Here is a 21,303-nt window from a genome sequence, read left to right as displayed (position 1 = left end):
TAAGAATGTGCGCCTGCTTGTCTGTGAGAAGTAAAGACAGGAAAGAGTGAGAAGAGCCTGAAGTGTACGCAGCTGCAACTGCGTTAGAACGCATACTCGGATATTGCGATATAGTCATTTTCTATATCGTACAGAGACAAACCCGCGATATATCATATATATCGATATATCGCCCAGCCCTAGTTCAGTTCACATCAGTTTCAGTTTATTTGGAACATGCATACAATACAATGTGATGCATCACACGATTGTAATTGTTTCATTACAGCACGTTCGAAAAGGAGTAGGAAGAAGCAGAGCTTAGGTAAACCTATCCCTTTTCATACCAAAGCAATGTTATCCAATTTCCTTGTTCTCTGTAACAGAACAGTGAACTACGGCTGGGCGATATGGCCTTTTTTTAATATCATTATATTTTTAGGACATATCGCGATATACGATATATATTACGATATTTTGCCTTGTACTTGAATGCACACTTGATACATATAATCACAGCAGTATGATGATTCTATGTGTCTTCATTAAAACATTCTTCTTCATACTGCATTGATATATGTTCCTTTTAAACTTTCATGCAGGAAATCACAACTAAAGAAATCACAATATTTTTCATACGGTGTTGATTTGGAAATGTTTGCCTCGGCATTTTGATGGTGTGGGCGTGTGGCACAGAGCAGAGATGTTGACATGCGGAGTAAGCAGGTGACTTTTCAAATGATGCTATTAGGGCTGGGCGATATTGCCTTTTATTAATATTATCCATCCATCCATCCATTTCCTACCGCTTATTCCCTTTCGGGATCACGGGGGGCGCTGGCGCCTATCTCAGCTGCAATCGGGCGGAAGGCGGGGTACACCCTGGACAAGTCGCCACCTCATCGCAGGGCCAACACAGATAGACAGACAACATTCACACTCACATTCACACACTAGGGCCAATTTAGTGTTGCCAATCAACCTATCCCCAGGTGCATGTCTTTGGAAGTGGGAGGAAGCCGGAGTACCCGGAGGGAACCCACGCATTCACGGGGAGAACATGCAAACTCCACACAGAAAGATCCCGAGCCTGGATTTGAACCCAGGACTGCAGGACCTTCGTATTGTGAGGCAGACGCACTAACAATATTTTTATGCCATATTGCAATATACGATATATATCTCGATATTTTGCCTTGGCCTTGAATGAACACTTGATACATATAATCACAGCAGTATGATGATTCTATGTGTCTACATTAAACATTCTTCTTCATACTGCATTCATATATGCTACTTTTAAACTTTCATGCAGAGAGGGAAATCACTGTGTTTATTAAATACCCTTCGGGTGACTTTTTAAATGAAAGAACAAATTAGTAGTGCTGCTACCTTTTTGTAGTAACACTTCTGCTGCATATTGCTGTTGTCTGCTGAATATTTTCCCACTTGAAGCCAAACCACCGCCAGATGATGGATCCCCTGCTCTTTATTTTGGGCATTTATTGCTCTTCCTCCATTTTTGATCAGTCTCACACTATCTCTCTCTTGTATTGTCACAAGCTCCACTCCGCTTGACCTGCCTCAGCTAACGTTAGCCATGCTGCTACCTCTCTGATCGGCGAGAGCGTATGACGCTACACTCGCGAGAGTATGTGACGTATGTAAAAAGGCGGGCTTGTTTTCCGTCTCCATGAGAAGGAGACGAGAAGGAGTTAGAAACGTCTGTAATGTAATCACGCAGCTAAAATCAACTCGACCTGCCTCAGCTAACATTAGCTATGCTAATGTTAGCTCTCGGCGAGAGTGTGTGACGCCAGACGCGCGAGAGTATGTGACGTTTGTAAGAAGGGGGGCTTGTTTTATGTCTCTGTGAGAAGGAGACGAGAAGGAGTGAGAAACGCCTGTAATGTAATGCCCGCAGCTAAAAGCAACTGTGTGAGAACATATAATCGAATATTATGATATAGTAATTTTCTATATCGCACAGAGACAAACCTGCGATATACCGTTTATATCGATATATCACCCAGCTCTAGTATACATTAAAACATTCTTCTTCATACTGCATTAATATATGCTACTTTTAAACTTTAATGCAGAGAGGGAAATCACAACTAAGTCAAATGCCCAAATGTGTATTTATCAGTTATTAAGCAATGGCACAAACATTCAAGTAATTTCCAAAACATAAAGAGCAAGACTGTCAGAGACATTTTAAGTGTCAAATAAAAATTAGCTGCATAATAGGAAATCAAATAATATTCGTCCTTCACTATGTGGTATGTTACTAAGGTAATGAAATTCTCTTCATTCTCTAGCAAGTGACTTTTCAAATGATGTTACATATTAGCAGTAATGCTACTTTTTATAGCACCCCCCCCCCCCCCCCCACACACACACTTGACAAATTACGGTTGTCTGTTCGACATATTCCCACTTGAAGCCGAACCACTTCAGACGATGGAAACGCTGCTGTTTTTATTGGGAATCAAGTTTTCCTTCATTTGTTACCAGATCCGCACCGTCTTTCTCTCGTATGGCTACGTTAGCAGCCAACGTAGCCCAGTCTGCCAGCTCTCTGCTCTGCGAGGGCGGACACGTATGTGACGTATGTAAGAATGTGCGCCTGCTTGTCTGTGAGAAGTAAAGACAGGAAAGAGTGAGAAGAGCCTGAAGTGTACGCCCGCAGCTAAAAGCAACTGCGTGAAAACGTATACTCGAATATTACGATATAGTCATTTTCTATATAGCACAGAGACAAACCCGCGATGTATCGACTATAACAATATATCGACTATATCAAGATATCGCCCATCCCGACAGTAAACAAATAAATAATATACCATATTAAATACATAAATACTCTTTGTCTCTATAAAAAAACGGAAAAAAAGGGTTCAAGATGTTCATCATAATTCTTGTTCTGTGTACTTTGTGAACACTTGTAGTTTGAACAGTCTCTTAAACTGCATCATATTGACGCTTTGTTTGATGTCTTTGGTTAATCCATTCCATAATTTAAATTCACCATACTGATATACCCAAGGTTTGAAGTTTTGGACGAGCATACACATGTTTTGAATTAGATTTTCCCCTAAGGTTATATTCCTTCTCTTTTGTTGAGAAGAATTGGTGTACTTTCTTGGGTAGCAGGTTATAGTTTGCTTTGTACAAACTTTTAGCTCTTTGCAAATGCACCAAATCGTTGAATTTCAATAATTGTGATTTAATAAATAAAGGGTTTGTATGTTCTCTATATCCAACATTATGTATTATTCTAATTGATCTTTTTTGTAACACAGTTAGTGAATGAAGCGCACGTTTGTAGTCCATCCATCCATTTCTACCGCTTATTCCTTTGGGGGTCACAGGGGGCGCTGGAGCCTATGTCAGCTGTATTCGGGTGGAATGCATTGTACACCCTGGACAAGTCGCCACCTCATCGCAGGGCCAACACAGACAGACAGACAACATTCACACTCACATGTAGTGGTTTCCCTATATTTCTACACAATAACTCAGGTATGGTACATATATTATGTAAATATTACCTACATATGATATATTTTACATTGCTATATTAAGTCTATTTATACCTGCATTGTCCTTTCCATCCCTATACTTTCGATCATTGTAACTGAGCTACTGTGTGGAACAATTTCCCTTGTGGATCATTAAAGTATGTCTAAGTCTAAGTAACACTAGTGAACAGTAGAGAATATGAAGTGATTTTTGGTCTAGAGCAAATTTCTTGCTACTTTATGTTGTATATATTTTTACATGAGATTTCCAATTCATTTTATCATCTATTATTACACCCAAAAATGTATTTTTACTAATATAATTTTAGCATTTGATCTGCCGTTTGATTTATATTCCTAGCACAATAATGATGCTTGCTGCCATAGCTGCATTGAGTGAAGTCTAGGCTGCTGACGGTTTAAAGCACTGGCCGTGACTGAGAAACGGAAAGCTTTTTTTCCATGCAACCTCAAAACTGTGGCCATATTGCTAAGCTGTTATAACAAATAGCTGTCAATCACAAACAGCTGATTTCAAAGAACCACCAGAAATAGAAGCAATGTTATGCCCCATTTGGTCTTGTCAACTGAGCCATACTTTTCATTGCTTTGGATTCCCTCTTTAGCATTTTGTGTTCACCAAGGTGTCTTTTTGCCATGTTGATAATTGTGCTAATTTAGCATGAAGACGCTAATGGCTTGTTGGCACCTTGTTTATTATACCTCTGATCTTGTGACCAAGTGGCTATAGAATGTACCACCAAACATAACTAGCTGCCTTCTGGTCTTCGCAGTCAATATTCTGTAGGCCCACCTCTCTTATTGGAAACTGCGTTAATAAAAACTGTTTAGAGTTTAACATAAGTAGAGCCTTCGAAGCATAAAATAACACCCATGTAAGTCACCTTTACACTCGTTTCACCTACTCTAAAGTGTGCTACTTTAGATTAAAGTACTCACCGGTAGCCCGGAGGATCCTCTAAACTTTTTTCCACCAAGTACCGCTTCAGAAAAAAATTTGCTCCCCAAGGTCCACCATAATGACCATCAGTAAAATACAGTAGCTTAGTAGGCCCAAGTATTCAATAAAAACAGGGCAAGATATTATTTTAACAAGTAAATTTAATATTTTTGGCCACCGTAACATTACACATAGTTTGAACGTTAGAGACAAGCGGTAGAAAAATGAATGGATGGATTAACACTGCGTTTGAATAAAGGAAAATAATTTTTTTTTATTTAATCAAGTGATTTTTTTGGGGGGCATACCACAGAGAGGGCCCGCGTAGCACAGTTTGAGGATCACTGCTTTAATCGTCTTTCACCTACTACAACACAGCCATGACGCAGAAATATTTAAGGCCCTTTTCCACCAACAGTTCAGAAGTTTTTAAGTCCATGCAACTATAGGTCCATGTAGAAGTGTGTGGTTTGTGTTTATTAATAATATACAAAACAATATGATTTAAAAAAGTTTACCCAATTGTTCATAACAACTCAGGGTTTGGCCATAGTGTCCCACAGTCAGAAAGTCGTCCCTTCAGTAAATGATGAATTCATGAGGGTCAGGCGAGTCCTTATGGTCAATTTCAGTTGTAAAAAACAATATATAAATGATTAGTGTCAATGTTGATATCAAGACAACAACATGAACACATCAGATTTAGCGTTAGCCTGTTTGCATTAGCATTCGATTCACTAGAGTTAATGCTAATAACAAACGGTGTGTCACTGACTACTTTTACAGCTTGTAACAAAACAATGTGAATATTTGATGTGATTTACCGTAGTCACTTGTGTACGGCCTCCTCTATTTTACATTTATCCAACAAAGTCTATGAGGAGTAAGCAGCTGAGGTCACCGCTATATACTTAAAACTCCTCTGTAAATACGTTTTAAAAAGTCTGTCCACTTCTCGTAGCTTCGTGTATTGATAAGTTTGTAAAAAATATATACATTACACTGCATATAGTTTAAAGACTACGGCTGAGTAACAACACCGAATGATAGTTCCACTGATCAGCGGTCTTCGGCACACAGGTGTCACACAAAAGTTCCTGGAAGTTGAAATATTCTTTCGTTTTTTTTCCCTCTCTGTTGTCAAGTATGTTGCACTTAAATTACACAAGAAATAAGAAATAAACAAGTCGTACTTGTATACTGTAATGGCAGTCGTGTGACAAAAGAAGTTTTAGGAACGCCCCCAACTGTGTTTAACCAATCAGCGGTTGACAGCACAGGCCACCACTCTAAAGTTCATGGTACTATTATAAAGTTCCACCTTGCAACTAGCAATTAAAAATAGTTCCACAGGAACTAAATCTACCTGGGTAGTTTTTGGTGGAAACACAGGGGGAACTTTATTTACCTAGGTAAATGTTAAAGTTCCTGAAACAGTTCCTGTGGAATAAAAGGGCTTTTAGTCACGTTCTGGGTAATTCCTCTTGACTGAAATTGTTCTGCACAAAGTTGGTCAACTTGACAGTCGTAGCTGTGATGTGGGCCTTCCGTGTTAGCTTTTGCGTGTCTGCGTTGTCATTTCATGTTGGATCATGTCAAAGCTGTGTTAAGCCTGGTGTAAACTCTCACGTCGCGTAGCTTGCGTCCCCCTTCCCGCGGAGCCTATGCGCACCTCCCAAAAATCAGAGGTTCACATCGTTGGCAACGTAGAACACAGAGCTGTGATTGTTCAGTTGTTTGAAATGCACAAATTCTTGTATGAAACAAAACAACAGTGATTAAATAATTGCATGGCAACTGATATTGTGTATTTAATATATTGGTGCACTCTATAAATAAATACTGTGGGTGTCGTTTTTCAGCTTATTTTGTTGTTGTTGTGCCCATAAATCACAAAGTATGACACTATTTTCAACCTTTATTGTCAATCCTGTGCTAACAACAGTTTCAATTCCGACACATATTCTTTCTCGTGCGCACATGTGTTTTTCTCCCGCACACTAAAAAAACATCATTCTTCGTCAATAATCTTTCAGGCACGGTATACTTAGAAGCATGAGCGAACTCTGAAAATGGTCATACAGATTAAGACCAGCATTTGGTTAACTTACAATAGTTATTTAACAGTTTTGTTTATTTACAATTACATTTTTGTCCCGAATGGCCAAATAGCATGGCAGATAATAATAGCGTCCTCTGCCGTGAGTCGTTCAGAAGGTGCACAGTCTATCTTTACAAAAGTATTTTCCTCTGGTTTATAAGTATAACGTACATTAAACGTAAACTGATGATTGCAAATGATTAGTTCCGGTGTTGACAACGACATTGATGTTGTGGTTCAGTGGTTGACGTCACTCGGTACAGGAAGGAAACACACAGTATCTAGTCAGTTACACCTTCTGGAGACGCTGCCCCTTAGTGTTTTGGAAAGGAATTACAAGTCTTGCACCCCCCCACGGAAAAACTATAAATCAAATAAGACATCGTTGGGGGGGAGCGCAAGCTACGCGACACATATTCCAGCCTTTACTGGTACTGAAGATAAAGTGCATGAAAAGAGCTCATCTCCACTTTGACCGGACAGTTGCTAATAGTTTATAGCAGTATCTGGTGCTGCGCTGAATGTCCGATGCTACTTTCACCTGTCGTTGTTCGACATTGCTCGGGTGGCCAAATTGGAGAAGTGGTATTGATGAGGCAGGAGTTGAAGATGAAGTCTATCAAAAAGTTGTACTGCCAAAAGTTAACTGGATATTGTTGCAGGGCAGATAGAAAGTAGCGCCTAGATTAGCCACCTATTGTTGTTAACAGTGTAGGATAGTAGGGGCTGGGCGATATGGCCTTTTTTATAATATCTCGATATTTTAGGCCATATCGCGACACACGATATATATCTCGATATTTTACCTTAGCCTTGAATTAACACTTGATACATATAATCACATCAGTATGATGATTATATGTGTCTACATTAAAACATTCTTTTGCATAGTGCATTAATATATACTCATTTTAAACTTTCATGCAGAGAAGGAAATCAAAACTAAATCAATTGACCAAAACTTTATTTATTAATACAATAGAATAGAAAGTACTATAGCAGGTGACTTTTCAAATGATGCTACATATTAGCGCTAATGCTACTTTTTATAGCACCGCTTGTACCGCATGCTTGACTTTTTACGGTTGTCTGTTCGACGTATTCCCCCTTGAAGCCAAACCACCGCCAGACGATGGACCCTGTGCTCTTTTTCTTGGGAATTAATTCTTCCTTCATTTGTTACCAGATTCGCACCTTCTTTCTCTCGTATTACTGCTAGCATCACAGCTAACGTTACCCATGCTGCTACCTCTCTCCTGGGAGAGGGCGTATACGTATGTGACATATGTAAGAAGGTGCGCTTACACTCTGTAAGAAGGAAACACAAGAAGCAGTGGGAAGAGCCTGTAGTATAATGCCCGCAGCTAAAAACAACTGCGTGAGAACGTATACCCGAATATCACAATATAGTCATTTTCTGTATCGCACAGAGACAAACCTGCAATATATCGCGTGTATCAATATATCTCCCAGCCCTATAGGATAGGACAGTGGTTCTCAAATGGGGTTATGCGTACACCTGGTGGTACCTGAAGGTATGCCAAGGGGTACGTGAGATTTTAAAAAAATATTCTAAAAATAGCAACAATTCAAAAATCCTTTATAAATATGAATGTAAGTTCATAAACCGTGAAAAGAAATGCAACAATGCAATATTCAGTGTTGACAGCTAGATTTTTTTTGTGGACATGTTCCATAAATATTGATGTAAAGGTGTCTTTTTTGTGAAGGAATGTTTAGAATTAAGTTCATGAATCCAGATGGATCTCTATTAAAATCCCCAAAGAGGGCACCTTAAGTTGATGATTACTTCTACATGTAGAAATCTTTATTTATAATTGAATCACTTGTTTATTTTTCAACAAGTTTGTAGTCATTTTTATATATATTTTTCCAAATAGTTCAAGAAAGACCACTACAAATGAGCAATATATTGCACTGTTATACAATTTAATAAATCAGAAACTGATGACATTCTGCTGTATTTTACTTCTTTGTCTCTTTTTTCCAACCAAAAATGCTTTGCTCTGATTAGGGGGTACTTGAATTTAAAAAAAGGTTCACAGGGGGTACATCACTGAAAAAGGTTGAGAACCACTGGGATAGGATACACATTTTCATATACTGTATGCCACTATGGGTAAATTATGTTGTTGTAGAGCTGGGTGATAAGGGGTAAAAATTAAATCTCATATTTTTTCACAAATAATTGAATTTCAGATCTTTGCCCCTACATTTTAAAGAAACCAATTAATATGCATGACAGAAATGATTCAAAACAAGTTATGCTTTTATTTGATCAACAACTAATAGTTTTAAATTACACTGCATCCACTGTCTTACTATTAGCAAAATACCAGATATATATTTGACTTTATATGCAATAATTTTCAAAGAACTAAATTAAGAGTTTCCTCAGGTAGGCAATACTTTTGTCCTGAATAAAATACTTTTGTAAACAAAAATGTAGTATTGCCTGCAAATAAACTCCCAATAAATTCATAGATACCAATAAAAATAGTTAGTAATAAATAATCAAGTCAATCAAGTGTGAACTTAAAACATATCTTTTGAATTAAAACCTCAGTAAATAAAAATGCGGTATTGTACATTGTATGCAAATAAATAATTAAGTAAAACATTAAGATGACTACAGTTTTATAGTAAGTGATTAAAATGTATGCATTTCCGTTGTACTGTATGTGCACCGCCATGTACAGTACAGAGTGGCTGATTTAGAAATTGGTCTGTGCATTGTGCTCCTTTCTCATCATACATGGTACCTTGTGTAAGCCATTTCACCACAGTAAGCTGCTTTTTACTAAAATTTGTTGTTTCTGCGGCCTTATTTGCTTCGTAAAGAGTGGCATTTTCCCCATTTAGCAATACCCTTCATTTTCAGATGCTGAAATACATTTGTTGTGCTGCTTCATTTTCAAACAAACTTTGCAGCGTGCATGTTCATGGTGCCGCAAATCTAAACCACTAACAACATTATTCTTTTTCTTTGGAGCACACGTCATTGTTTGCATACAGTATTTTTACATACAGTAAAAAAAATAAAATGCAATGAAAAACTCAAAATTAGTAATACATAATTCCTTATGCGCACTAATATATAAATGTATAGATAAATAATTAAACCAAAACACTGTCTTAACACCTATATTGCACACTAGGAAAAATAAGCAGATCACATTAATTACATAAGTGCGTCATTAAGTCTTACTTCCTTAACCTGGAGCAGAACTAGGCTTGGTGAATATTTTCACAGCTTTGCCTCAATAATTAATAGAAGATAAGACAAATACTGTACTGTAATTGAAATAATATATCAATAAAATGTAATTTTACACTTAATTTGGCCAAATATTAAAAATCTGCAATGTGGTTAAGCTGCAAGATTTGAATGTACCAAGGGAAAACTGTAATAAAAAAGGTCATTAGTGTGATTTATTAAACAAATGTGGCATAACCTAATTTTAAAATTTCTGCTTGCTGTTATGTGTTATTTTTATACTGCAATCTGAAACAGTATCCAAAACAATTCTAATGATACACTTCACATTAGGGGTGTATGGTTCTGTTTGCACTTTGGCTTCAACGTCATGGTTTTACAGTAAGTGAACAATACGTAAAAACAATTACCTTTTGTTTTCTAGAATGGAACACCGCTTTCGCTTATCCACTTGCCCTTTGTCTGATTATTTGCGTGTTTCTCCAGGAAGACGAAGTGTTCTCAAACAGGCGACTGCCGGAAGATGGGGCTCCAGTTTCTGGCTTATCCTTGGAACTATATTAGCCAGGATTTCAGCTAGCCAACGACTGGACTGCACTGTTATTTGTTTACCGAACAGACACGTTATGTGATGCATACTTCCTGTCCCTCACTGGGGAATCGATACGCTGCTGTACTGAACCAATGGTTCAGTTGAAAACTTTTTATTACGAATACACGTACCGTCATACCCATACTTCTCATTGACGCAAAAGTTATGATGAGTAGGGGCATTGCAGCAGCCATTGATCCATGTAAGTGCCTTTCCACAGCAAAAAGTCGTTGACCAATGCTACAGCCCGCATTACCTATTGCTCCCTTCTACTCAACCAGCCTCTCTGCTGGTGCATTTATAGCAGTTAGTAGAGCTGATTTGGAAGGAGGGTTTAAGTTACAATGTCAAGGAAAGTTGAAAGGATGGTTCTTATTGACAGCTGTGCCTGGAACCCCTTTGGGTTTTTCACCACATAAACATGTTGCCTAACTAGATATTTAACTTTGATTTTGTCTCTTCCAATGTATAGTTATCATTTGCTTGTCCCAAGTTTAAATTTGGATATATACCTGCCCTTAAAATGAAAACATCGCTTATTTTGCATCATTGACAGAAAACATGAAAAGTAAAACAAATATGCTTAGAAAAGCTTTCTTTTGTTGCATCTTTTTGCGTTGTCACAAGTCTGCTCATTGAATAGAGTCATAAATGTTTTTATGTTGCAATCTTTAAGTGTCCAGTACGACCATAAAAGGTCGCTAGATTTCTTGCTTGTAGCTTTTTTGAAAAATATCATCTTGAAGGGTCAGAATATGCTGAATATAGCGACAAAGTTGCTAAATTGGCAAGAGTGAGGCCTGCTACTCTTGTATTTATAATTTTACTACGTGACGCATTAGGATGCCATCTACTTTAGATTTGTTTCTTTAAGCTTCATTCACACACAGGCCTATTTACGGAAGTAACAATATGAAAATTTTATATCACAGTTGTTATGACCAAAATTATTCTAGTTATCATTAATATTGTTGTATTGTTGAATGTGCTCAAACTTTATTTATACACACACACTGAAATATTTAGATTTTTTAAAAATACTAAAATAAATAGACTCATGGTTAGAGAGCCCACTATTTTGTATGTTTTGTGTTTCTCATACTTCACTGATAAGAGTTTTTTAGCGGGCGTTATGGTGTCCTACTCTGTTCAGCGTGCCTTGAAAGTACTGTAAAAACCCCTCTGTCTCATATTACTCCGAGTATAAATCGATCACTCTGTTTTAAGAGAGGACAGCATTTAGATTCAATGTGCACAATTGAATATTTTAATTGCTCTCTTAGCATTGTGTATATATACAAGTTTGGATTGGGTATGTAGTTTTATAATGGGGAAAGCCTATATTCATGTTAGCATTTAAGCTAGCAAGCTAGCGTCAGTCTGTCCGTGAGTGCAGCTATTATTAGGGTTTTTCAATCATTTTAAGTTTTGACGGTGTTACTAACTGTAAATAATCTTACCAAGGTCACTAATACCGTTTACCGTTACATTCATAGACCTATTATAATATGATGAGCAAGCACATGCAAATAAAGTAGCACAAACTTTATTGTGTGGGTCCAAATTTATTAAATACTGACACAAAAAACGGAAACATGCTATATCCACCATGTTTTCTGTGTATTATGACTTAAGTATGTCTTTACTAAGTAATTAATACATTTCCATAACTCTCTCAGATCAAGTTACATAAACATACTTTAATATATTATCTTTGACAAATAAGATAAAGAATGATGATATATTGATCGTCATCATAGAACTATGGCATCGAAACATCGACTGATTTCTCCACACCCCCGCTCTGATTCTTTCTTTTGCAGGTATCAAGCGGGCAAAAACAAGAACGACAAAAGCTGTTTGCTCTGTGGGTCGCTCCTTGCCGTGACCCTACAACATGGATGTTGTCCAATGTATCACTGAGGGCTGACCAGAAGGAATGAGGGACCCCAGGAGATGTTCCCAAGTTGCCTTGTGAATGCAGTACTTGGGTTTTGGAGAGCTTTTTTATGATTTGTACTGCATGTGTCTCTCAAGGGGCACATTTTAGCACAGTCCACCGAGTCTCCTGCCCGGACCATACTTCTCTTCGACCGGAGCTGGAGTGACGCATAAGAAAGGAACAAGAAGATACAGGGGACGCGCACGGAAACACAAATAGAGATCCACAACACAAGGGCTGTGGTTTCAGATCATTTAGCTTTCTCCTCGACCCCAGTTTTAACAGCAACACCTTTTCCTCTGTCCTGTGAGATTTGTCTCACTGCCCCCCCCTCCCTAAAGCTTCCTCGACCATTGTTATTGGATCTCCTATGGTTTGCATGGCTGGAGAATAACCGTGGAGAGGCCAGGGTATCACAAGCTTATGGATTTTGACAAGAGAGGGGGTAAGGGAGAGACCGAGGAAGGGAAAAAAATGTCTAAGACGGCAGGTAGCAGGTCTGGACATGGGGTCCGGAGTTCCGGGACCACCTCGGGAGTTCTTATGGTGGGCCCTAACTTCCGTGTTGGCAAAAAAATTGGCTGCGGGAACTTTGGAGAGTTGCGTCTGGGAAAAAATCTCTATACCAACGAATATGTGGCCATCAAATTGGTAAGTTCACATGTGTATTCAACACAACACTAATTGGGTATGTCCCGCTTTGTCAGCCTTGGTCCAGTTTGTGTTTATCAAGTAGTGGAAACTCCAATGGATAGCATTTCAAAGGGATAATTTGGGGGACTGAACAAGGCAGTGCATTGTATTGGTCTACCACTTTGTTTCATTATACTAGTAGTCATTGTAGTGTGAAAAAGCCATACTGCCATACTGTAGTGTTCTCATGGAACCGCAACCATATGTAAAAATGTACACCTATTTGATATCCAAAGTTCTTAAAGAGGAACTGCACTTTTTTGGGAATTTGCATATCATTTACAATACTTATGAAAGACAAGAAGACTAAATGTTTTTGTTTCACTTTATAAAATGTAAAAATCAGCTCGTTCTAGGTGACTATAGCAATGCAGCTAATGGGAGCAGTCATTTTTACCTCTGAATCAATTTAAAAATGCATTCAAAAACCGCTATCAATACTGTATTTACGTTCCGTAACCTGTATTATATCCAAGCTGTAGCGACATTGTTGTTTTAACAGCAAACAGAGGAACTCCTTCGAGCTTAGTAACACATCGGCCTGCTACGGTATCAGCACGAAGCACAAATCTTACTGACTGAAAAACATGTACAATCAGATTATCTGTAAAGTATTAGCCCACATTTCATGTTTTGTTTGTTGAGGTTTAGCTCGCCGGTGTATGTACTGTAGTGTATGGTGATGTGCTGCATGTATTAAGAACTATAGTCCATCCATCCATCCATCCATTTTCTACCGCTTATTCCCTTTGGGGTCGCGGGGGGGGGGAAGGCGGCGTACACTCTGGACAAGTCGCCACCTCATCGCAGGGCCATGACAGACAACATTCACACTCACATTCACACACTAGGGCCAATTTAGTGTTTCCAATCAACCTATCCCCAGGTGCATGTCTTTGGAAGTGGGAGGAAGCCGGAGTACCCGGAGGGAACCCACGAGTCATGGGGAGAACATGCAAACTCCACACAGAAAGATCCTGAGCCCGGGATTGAACCCAGGACTACTCAGGACCTTCGTATTGTGAGGCAGACGCACTAACCCCTGGTCCACCATGCTGCCCTAGTGACTTATTAGATGGACAGTTGTCCATTTGGTCAAGCTGGCCAGGGACATTTCCAGTTGATTTGGGCACTCCAATAATCCGGCATAGTTTGGCTCAAAAGTTCCAGATTTGCAGTGTTATCAACTCACACCGACTTCACTCTCTGGACTTCCGTCTGCTCCATCAAATGGTTTCACCGTCTTCTTCGTACTCTTTTCTATAAGCAGCATTTCATCCTTCAAATGTATATTCAGCTTTGAAAATATATAATTGTGGGTCTTCATTGGTCCAAAAATAGTCGTCTTTGTTGTCTGTTACCAAGTCTGCCATGATTACAAGTTACAACACACTTGCGTGTTTGTTTGTAGAAGTAGGAACACACAGTAGATGCCGGAAGTCGGCTGTGCGCTGCTGTGGAAATGGCAATAAATGCGCCAGAGAAGGAAGTCCGCATATTAATTAAAATGACCAAAATAAAGTAAATATTGTACATATTACATATTTTTATGAACGTGTCTGTTACTATATTATATATAGACTTGAGCTATAAAAATGTTGATGGAGGGTTTTGAAGGCTGCAACAGTGGCTGGCTCCCATTAGCCGCATCTTGGAAGCGTTTTTTTATCATCTTTAAACCCCACCTCAAAATGACATGAGTGTTCTTGTCTCTCATAATGATTGTAAACGATAGGCAATATTCCCAAAATAGTGCAGTTCCCCTTCAAACTGTAAGACTGTTTTAATATATGATTTATGCTACTGAAGTTGGCAATACCAGCATATTTGAATAACTTTGCTGTTCTCAATTTAAATTGTGGAATATGTACTATTTTAAAACAATGTTTTTGTTGTGCCACCGAAGCATAAGCACGTTATAAAGGAGTGTGCATTTAATATAAAGACAAGTCACTAATGAATGTTTTTTTGCTACAATATTTTATGAAATCACTATATACAATAAAACACTTGGTATATTTAGATTATGTGGGAAACGGACCTTCATAACAAGCCTATTACAAGGCGTGGGATGTTGGCAAATTACTTTTCTCTTGAGTCAACGGATTGGCCACAGATCAGTAGCAGACGATTTTCGTGAATCAACGGATTGGCCACAGATCAGTAGCAGAAGATTTTCGCGAATAAGTATGTGATCGGCCTTTGATGAATAATGCCATACGTTACCAATCACGAAAGCAGATCCCCTCTGGCTGACTGATACTCAAAGCTGTGGTACTTGTATCTTGTATCACCAGGCAGAATTCAAACTGAAAATTGATCATTAGATTACCTGTCGAGAAGGAAAACAGCCACTTGCGTGTCCAAAGACAATCCAAGAGTGGCCCGCAATGTCCTCCATCTTGAATACGGCGCACCGATATTTGGGTTTTGGCTCTTGTTTGTTTTTTTATACCTACACCGTCTTTCTTTTCTTCCTCTTATTTCCTTTTTTTTTTTTTTTTTTTGCAGTGTATGCTGTTACAGCAAACGCAGGTATTGCGATTTTTCCAGGTGGGTGTTTAGCAGCCATGCTTTAGTTTGCACCGCGCAAGCGCCTCACTATATATTGCATCAGCCAATGAGTAGGTTCCTTCGTGGGTTCTGCTACTCCTTCGTTTCTCTAAATCTTGTGGTTGGATCTGGAGGGGTTGACCTCCACGAAGTCAAATTTTGTCTTTTGGGGTTTTATGTACTTAAATATTTAATTATAAGGCACTGACAGCACGCAAATGTACAATTTTTTTCCAGAAATGGTTAATGTTGCGATATGATGCTTATTTATTAATTTTTTTTAGTGCAAGAATATAACTTAGGAAGCTTTTTGTTGTCTCAGCTGACAAACAGAGGTGACCATCAGCTAACTGTGTATGTCCTAATTAAAATTTAAGAAGTGGAGATGGAAAGTAAGCAATTTTTAGCAAGAAGATTAGATCTTGAGAGAGGATAATAAAACAACAACTATTGTGCGATGTTGGTGTGTCGGTAGTGGCCAGGCTACAGGATACGTAAGTAATGACCATATCAATCCATAAATTGGTGGTGTTGGAACCTGGGACCAATGGTAGTATTAGAATAGGATGATTGGATCAATATTTTTACTGTAACAAAATTATTTCTTCAATCGTTTTTTTAATGTTTACGAACTCAGGAATGAATTCCCTGGACACAGGAGGACTTTGAGGGCAAAAACCAAATGGTTTTAAAAGAGTTCAGATTATTTTTTTCTACATTTCAAACATTTCCTTGTGGTCTACATAACACAAACATGCAAACTTTGGCTTAGGTTATGTTTTACAGACCATCTTCAAATTACTTTTCAGGATGCACCATTTTTAGGTTGGCCTCATTTACCTGCCTTCACTTTGACTGCATCTGCTTCCCGTCAGCCGTGTTGTAGTTTTGGGCACTTCCATATGGACTCTACTGACATATAAGTTAGAAATATGCACTACTTTGTATTAGAAATAAAAATTGTGGAGGATGCATGTGCATGTACAAGCCTGTCTACCTCTCAACAAGAGGATAAAGAAAATATGGAACTTCTTTAGTATAAAATCGGACTAAAGTGGTGGACTCTTGCTTCGCTCTACGGGTAAACCTGTACCATATATGGAGATATCCGCTGACGTAACTAATTTAAAACACTTCACAAATCGGGCAAATTCAAAACGTCTCGTTTGAAAACAGTACAGAGGAAAGTAAGATTTTTTAATTATCCCCGCCATGCCTCCATAATTTGATTTCAAATCATGCTAACCCAAAATAGACAAAAATACGTACCAATAAGTAGGAAAGGTTGGTTTTGAAGGTAGGTTTTGCTTTTCTTTAGTTATTGTGTTCTAATGACTTGTCAAATTGTTAAAAGCACTCACAATAAATAGATTTAAAACAACATTTTTCTTTCTATATTTAAAACACTTCCTGGTGGTCTATATAACATGTAATAATTATTTGGTCAAAAGTTTGCATAGATTGTCTACAGACCTTTTTCAAGATGCTTTCTGACCTTATTTTCAGATTGTGCTGTTTGGTGGGCGGGTCTTAATTACATGGCTCCAGTTTGACAGCATCTTCTCCCCGCCATCTTTGTTGTGGGTTTTAGAAAGTCTACTGACGGATTAGGTTTGAACTAGGGTTGGGCGATATTGCCTTTTTTTAATATAGCGATATTTTTAGGCCATATCGCGATATGATATATATTACGATATTTTGCCTTGGCCTTGAATGAACACTTGATGCATATAATCACAGCAGTATGATGATTCTATGTGTATACATTAAAACATTCTTCTTCATACTGCATTAATATATGCTACTTTTAAACTTTCATGCAGAGAGGGAAATCACAATTAAGTCAATTGACCAAAAGTGTATTTATTAAAGTAAACATTCAAGTCATTTCCAAAACATAAATTGCAAGATTGTCAGAGACATTTTAAGTGTCGAATAAAAATAAGCCGCATAATAGGAAATCAAATAGTATTCGTCCTTCACTTTGTGGTATGTTACTAAGGTTATGAAATTCTCTTCATTCTCTTGCGGGTGACTTTTCAAATGATGTTACATATTAGCAGTAATGCTACTTTTTATAGCAACCCCCCCCCCACACACTTGACAAATTACGGTTGTCTGTTCGACATATTCCCACTTGAAGCCGAACCACCGCCAGACGATGGAAACACTGCTGTTTTTATTGGGAATTAATTCTTCCTTCATTTGTTACCAGATCCGCACCATCTTTCTCTCGTACGGCTACGTTAGCAGCTAAAGTTAGCCACGCCGCTACGTCTCTGCCCTGCGAGGGCGTGTATGTGACATGTGACGTGACAGTTTGTGACGTATGTAAGAATGTGAGCCTGCTTGTCTGTGAAGGGACACAGAAAGAGTGAGGAGAGCCTGAAGTGTACGCCCGCAGCTAAAAGTCCTGCGTGAGAACGTATACTCGAATATTACGATACTCATCTTCTATATCGCACAGAAACAAACCCGTGATATATCGTATATATATCGATATATCGCCCAGCCCTAGTTCGAACTATACACTACTTTAGATTAGAAATGGGAACAGTTGAAGATGCATGTCAATGCACGACCCAGTCTGCCCTACAACACGAGGACAGCAAAAATGTAGGAGATTAGTGACTACAGCGTGGACTACATTAGCAGACTCGCGCAAGGCACTCTGCGCACCATATATCGATAATCCAGTGAAGTTTTTCCTCCAACCAGTGACGTCACAGGTTGTGCAAGTTCCAAACGGTTCATTTGGCAGAAGTAGGAAGGAACGAATTTTGTAAATATCCCCGCAATGCCTCAACAGTTCGATTTCACATTTTTGGGCTTTATGCACAACTGCAGGTACCAATTGGTAAGAGAAGTTGGTTTTGCATAACAGGGGCCCTTTAATACATTTGATTGGTATCGGCCAATCTCACTCATGGCTGAGTGGTGTCAGAATCAACAGCATAAAACTATGATTGTTTGGGTTTTTATTGCTGGAATGAAGGCTTAAAACCTGAGTAGCTAATCTTGCTCCCTGGAGAGAGTTGATCATATGCTGATATTCACCATAAATACTAATAATTAATTCAATCAATCAATCAATCAATGTTTACTTATATAGCCCTAAATCACTAGTGTCTCAAAGGGCTGCACAAACCACCACGACATCCTCGGTAGGCCCACATAAGGGCTAGGAAAACTCACACCCAGTGGGATATCGGTGACAATAATGACCCAGTGGGACGTCGGTGACAATGATGACTACGAGAACCTTGGAAAGGACGAAAGCAATGGATGTCGAGCGGGTCTAACATGATACTGCGAAAGTTGAATCCACAATGGATCCAACACAGTCGCGAGAGTCCAGTCCAAAGCGGATCCAACACAGCAGCGAGAGTCCCGTTCACAGCGGAGCCAGCAGGAAACCATCCCAAGCAGAGGCGGATCAGCATCGCAGAGATGTCCCCAGCCGATACACAGGCAAGCAGTACATGGCCACCGGATCGGACCAGACCCCCTCGGACCGGACCCCTCCACAAGGGAGAGTGGGACATAGAAGAAAAAGAAAAGAAACGGCAGATCAACTGGTCCAAAAAGGGAGTCTATTTAAAGGCTAGAGTATACAAATGAGTTTTAAGGTGAGACTTAAATGCTTCTACTGAGGTGGCATCTCGAACTGTTACCGGGAGGGCATTCCAGAGTACTGGAGCCCGACTAATTAATTGAAGCAAAGCTGAAATCTGACTCAAGTGAAGTAGTCTTTACAGAAGATGTTGGCGTCATCTCCACCACTGCTACAGTGGTCTGCGTATGATTATTCTTACATTTGTGTATCCCAGGGAGGTCATTATCTCTGAATGGGCATCCACTAAAGGCCTTGTGAACCACATAGAAGGCAGAGGTTAGCAAAAAGCTGTAATTGCAGTTCTCTCTTTTGAAATCTTACGTTATGCTCACTGCCACTCCCCTTGCCTGTGAACACTCCCATCTGTGAGGGTATTTTTATCCCCATGATGTCCAGCTATATCTGGATGTGGCATTAAAGCAATGCTATTGCGCCTTGGTTCTTGTGCTTACATGAACCAGTATTCTCATACTATGTCTAATGTGGTAAGTGCATACCTATGTAGAAGCATACATTTGAAAAAATATTTTTTGTGTCTGAAGACTAATAGAGGTAGGCCTTACATGAAAAGACCCCCACTCCTGCAAAATTGATTGCCATTCCTGATTATGCAGTACTCTAACTTGTAAACACTCAAGCTTTTCAATTCTCATTATAATCAGTGTCTTAGGAAGCTTTTCATTATAGATTTGAATAATCAACAGCACAATGACCATTTTGTAACTAACACCGGATTTACATAAAGTAGTGTTTGCTTTTTTGTCACTCAATTAAGCTCTGAATATTGCCTTATGGAGAGAAAGTAACAACGTGTGATTAGTTGTTCAGATTTTTTAGCCGTGCTATATTTACCCTGACACACTAAAGCTGGTATATTCAACTAAATTGTTTTGGGTTTTACATTTCCAGATAGCTAAGGACAGGGGGGGAGGTACAGACTTCTCTCCTCAGTATTAGTCTTATTTTCTAAGGGTCTAACAGTTGTGTAGATACCACAGCGGTTTCAAAGTGTTCACAATAATGCCGGGACGCGTCACGGTATCTGGGTTTGTAGTTTTTTTCTGGCGCTGCAGCGTTTGCTGGGTCTGAAAATAAAATCCTCTACACAGCGCGGAGCCAACAAGGTGTGGGACTTGGAACGCTGTAAGTTGGAAGGGAAGTGTATTCGTAGTAGATGAGAAGAATTGTTTTTTTTGGACATTTCTGGAAAAAATAATGTAAATCTAGCCATGTGAAGTGAATTATATTTATATAGCGCTTTCAATCCATAACTGTTTGAGTTACGTTGCAAACAAACAAACCCTGGCGAAGACGTAACCTTTTTGGCGGAGGTAAAAAAAAAAAAAAAAAAGCCTGCGGTCTGCAAAGCAAAGAGCGCCACTTTTAAGGCGACACAGAGCCAGCCGGTCACGTCGCACCGCGCGCAGGAAAATCACCCAAAAAAATGTACACGCCGGAAAATAGGAGTTAACTGAAAAGTTACTGGATAAATCCTCAATCCATCCATCGATTTTTTACTACTTGTTTCTCTTGATGTCGTGGGTTGGGGGTGCGGCGATGGTGGTGGGTAGGGGTGTCCAGCTGCACTCGGGCGAAAAGCAAAAAGGATATTTGAAGCCAGCAAAGCCAAACATCAGTTTGTGAGATACTTACATTGTTAAAAGTTAAATTGTTATTTCACTCTTCTGAGAAACAGCCTTTTCGAAACGGATTTGAACTTATCCATTGTAGAACAGTGGTCCCCAACCACCGGGTCGAGTGGTACCGGGCCGCAGAATAATTTTTTAATAATTATTTTTATTATTTTTTTAAATTTATTTTTTTATTTTTTTATTAAATCAACATAAAACACACAAGATACACTTACAATTAGTGCACCAACCCAAACCGGGGCGCGGGACAAATTATCAAGCATTGACCGGTCAGCAGCTACACAAAGGTTGAGGACCACTGTTGTAGAGGACACTGCTTCTCAGAAAATACAAGTTGAAATAAGTGAACATAATTGTTTTACACTGGATGTACATCATTGTCTCTTTAAAGACACTCATTTGTAAGTTTTTTAAAAGATTATCTGAAAACAGTGGATGTTCCTGCACAATTC

General features: G+C 38.9%; 1 protein-coding gene across 5 annotated transcripts in view; it reads left to right on the top strand.

The window, feature by feature from the left end:
- Window positions 1-21,303, top strand: part of csnk1g2b (casein kinase 1, gamma 2b) — a 90,307-nt gene that overhangs the window by 1,939 nt on the left and 67,065 nt on the right. For 4 of the 5 annotated variants that reach the window (XM_061883517.1, XM_061883516.1, XM_061883519.1 and 1 more), the window contains exon 2: window positions 12,219-12,988. The exons of the other annotated variant lie outside the window; for it this stretch is intronic. In XM_061883517.1, coding sequence (XP_061739501.1) covers window positions 12,761-12,988 — 228 coding nt within the window. In that variant the 5' untranslated portion in view covers window positions 12,219-12,760. The remainder of the gene's footprint in view (window positions 1-12,218; window positions 12,989-21,303) is intronic. 5 annotated transcript variants of the gene reach the window in all.

This window comes from Nerophis ophidion, linkage group LG22 (genome assembly GCF_033978795.1).
Source record: "Nerophis ophidion isolate RoL-2023_Sa linkage group LG22, RoL_Noph_v1.0, whole genome shotgun sequence".
In the NCBI taxonomy this organism is placed as follows: domain Eukaryota; kingdom Metazoa; phylum Chordata; class Actinopteri; order Syngnathiformes; family Syngnathidae; genus Nerophis; species Nerophis ophidion.
This window is presented reverse-complemented; position numbering and strand designations above follow the sequence as displayed.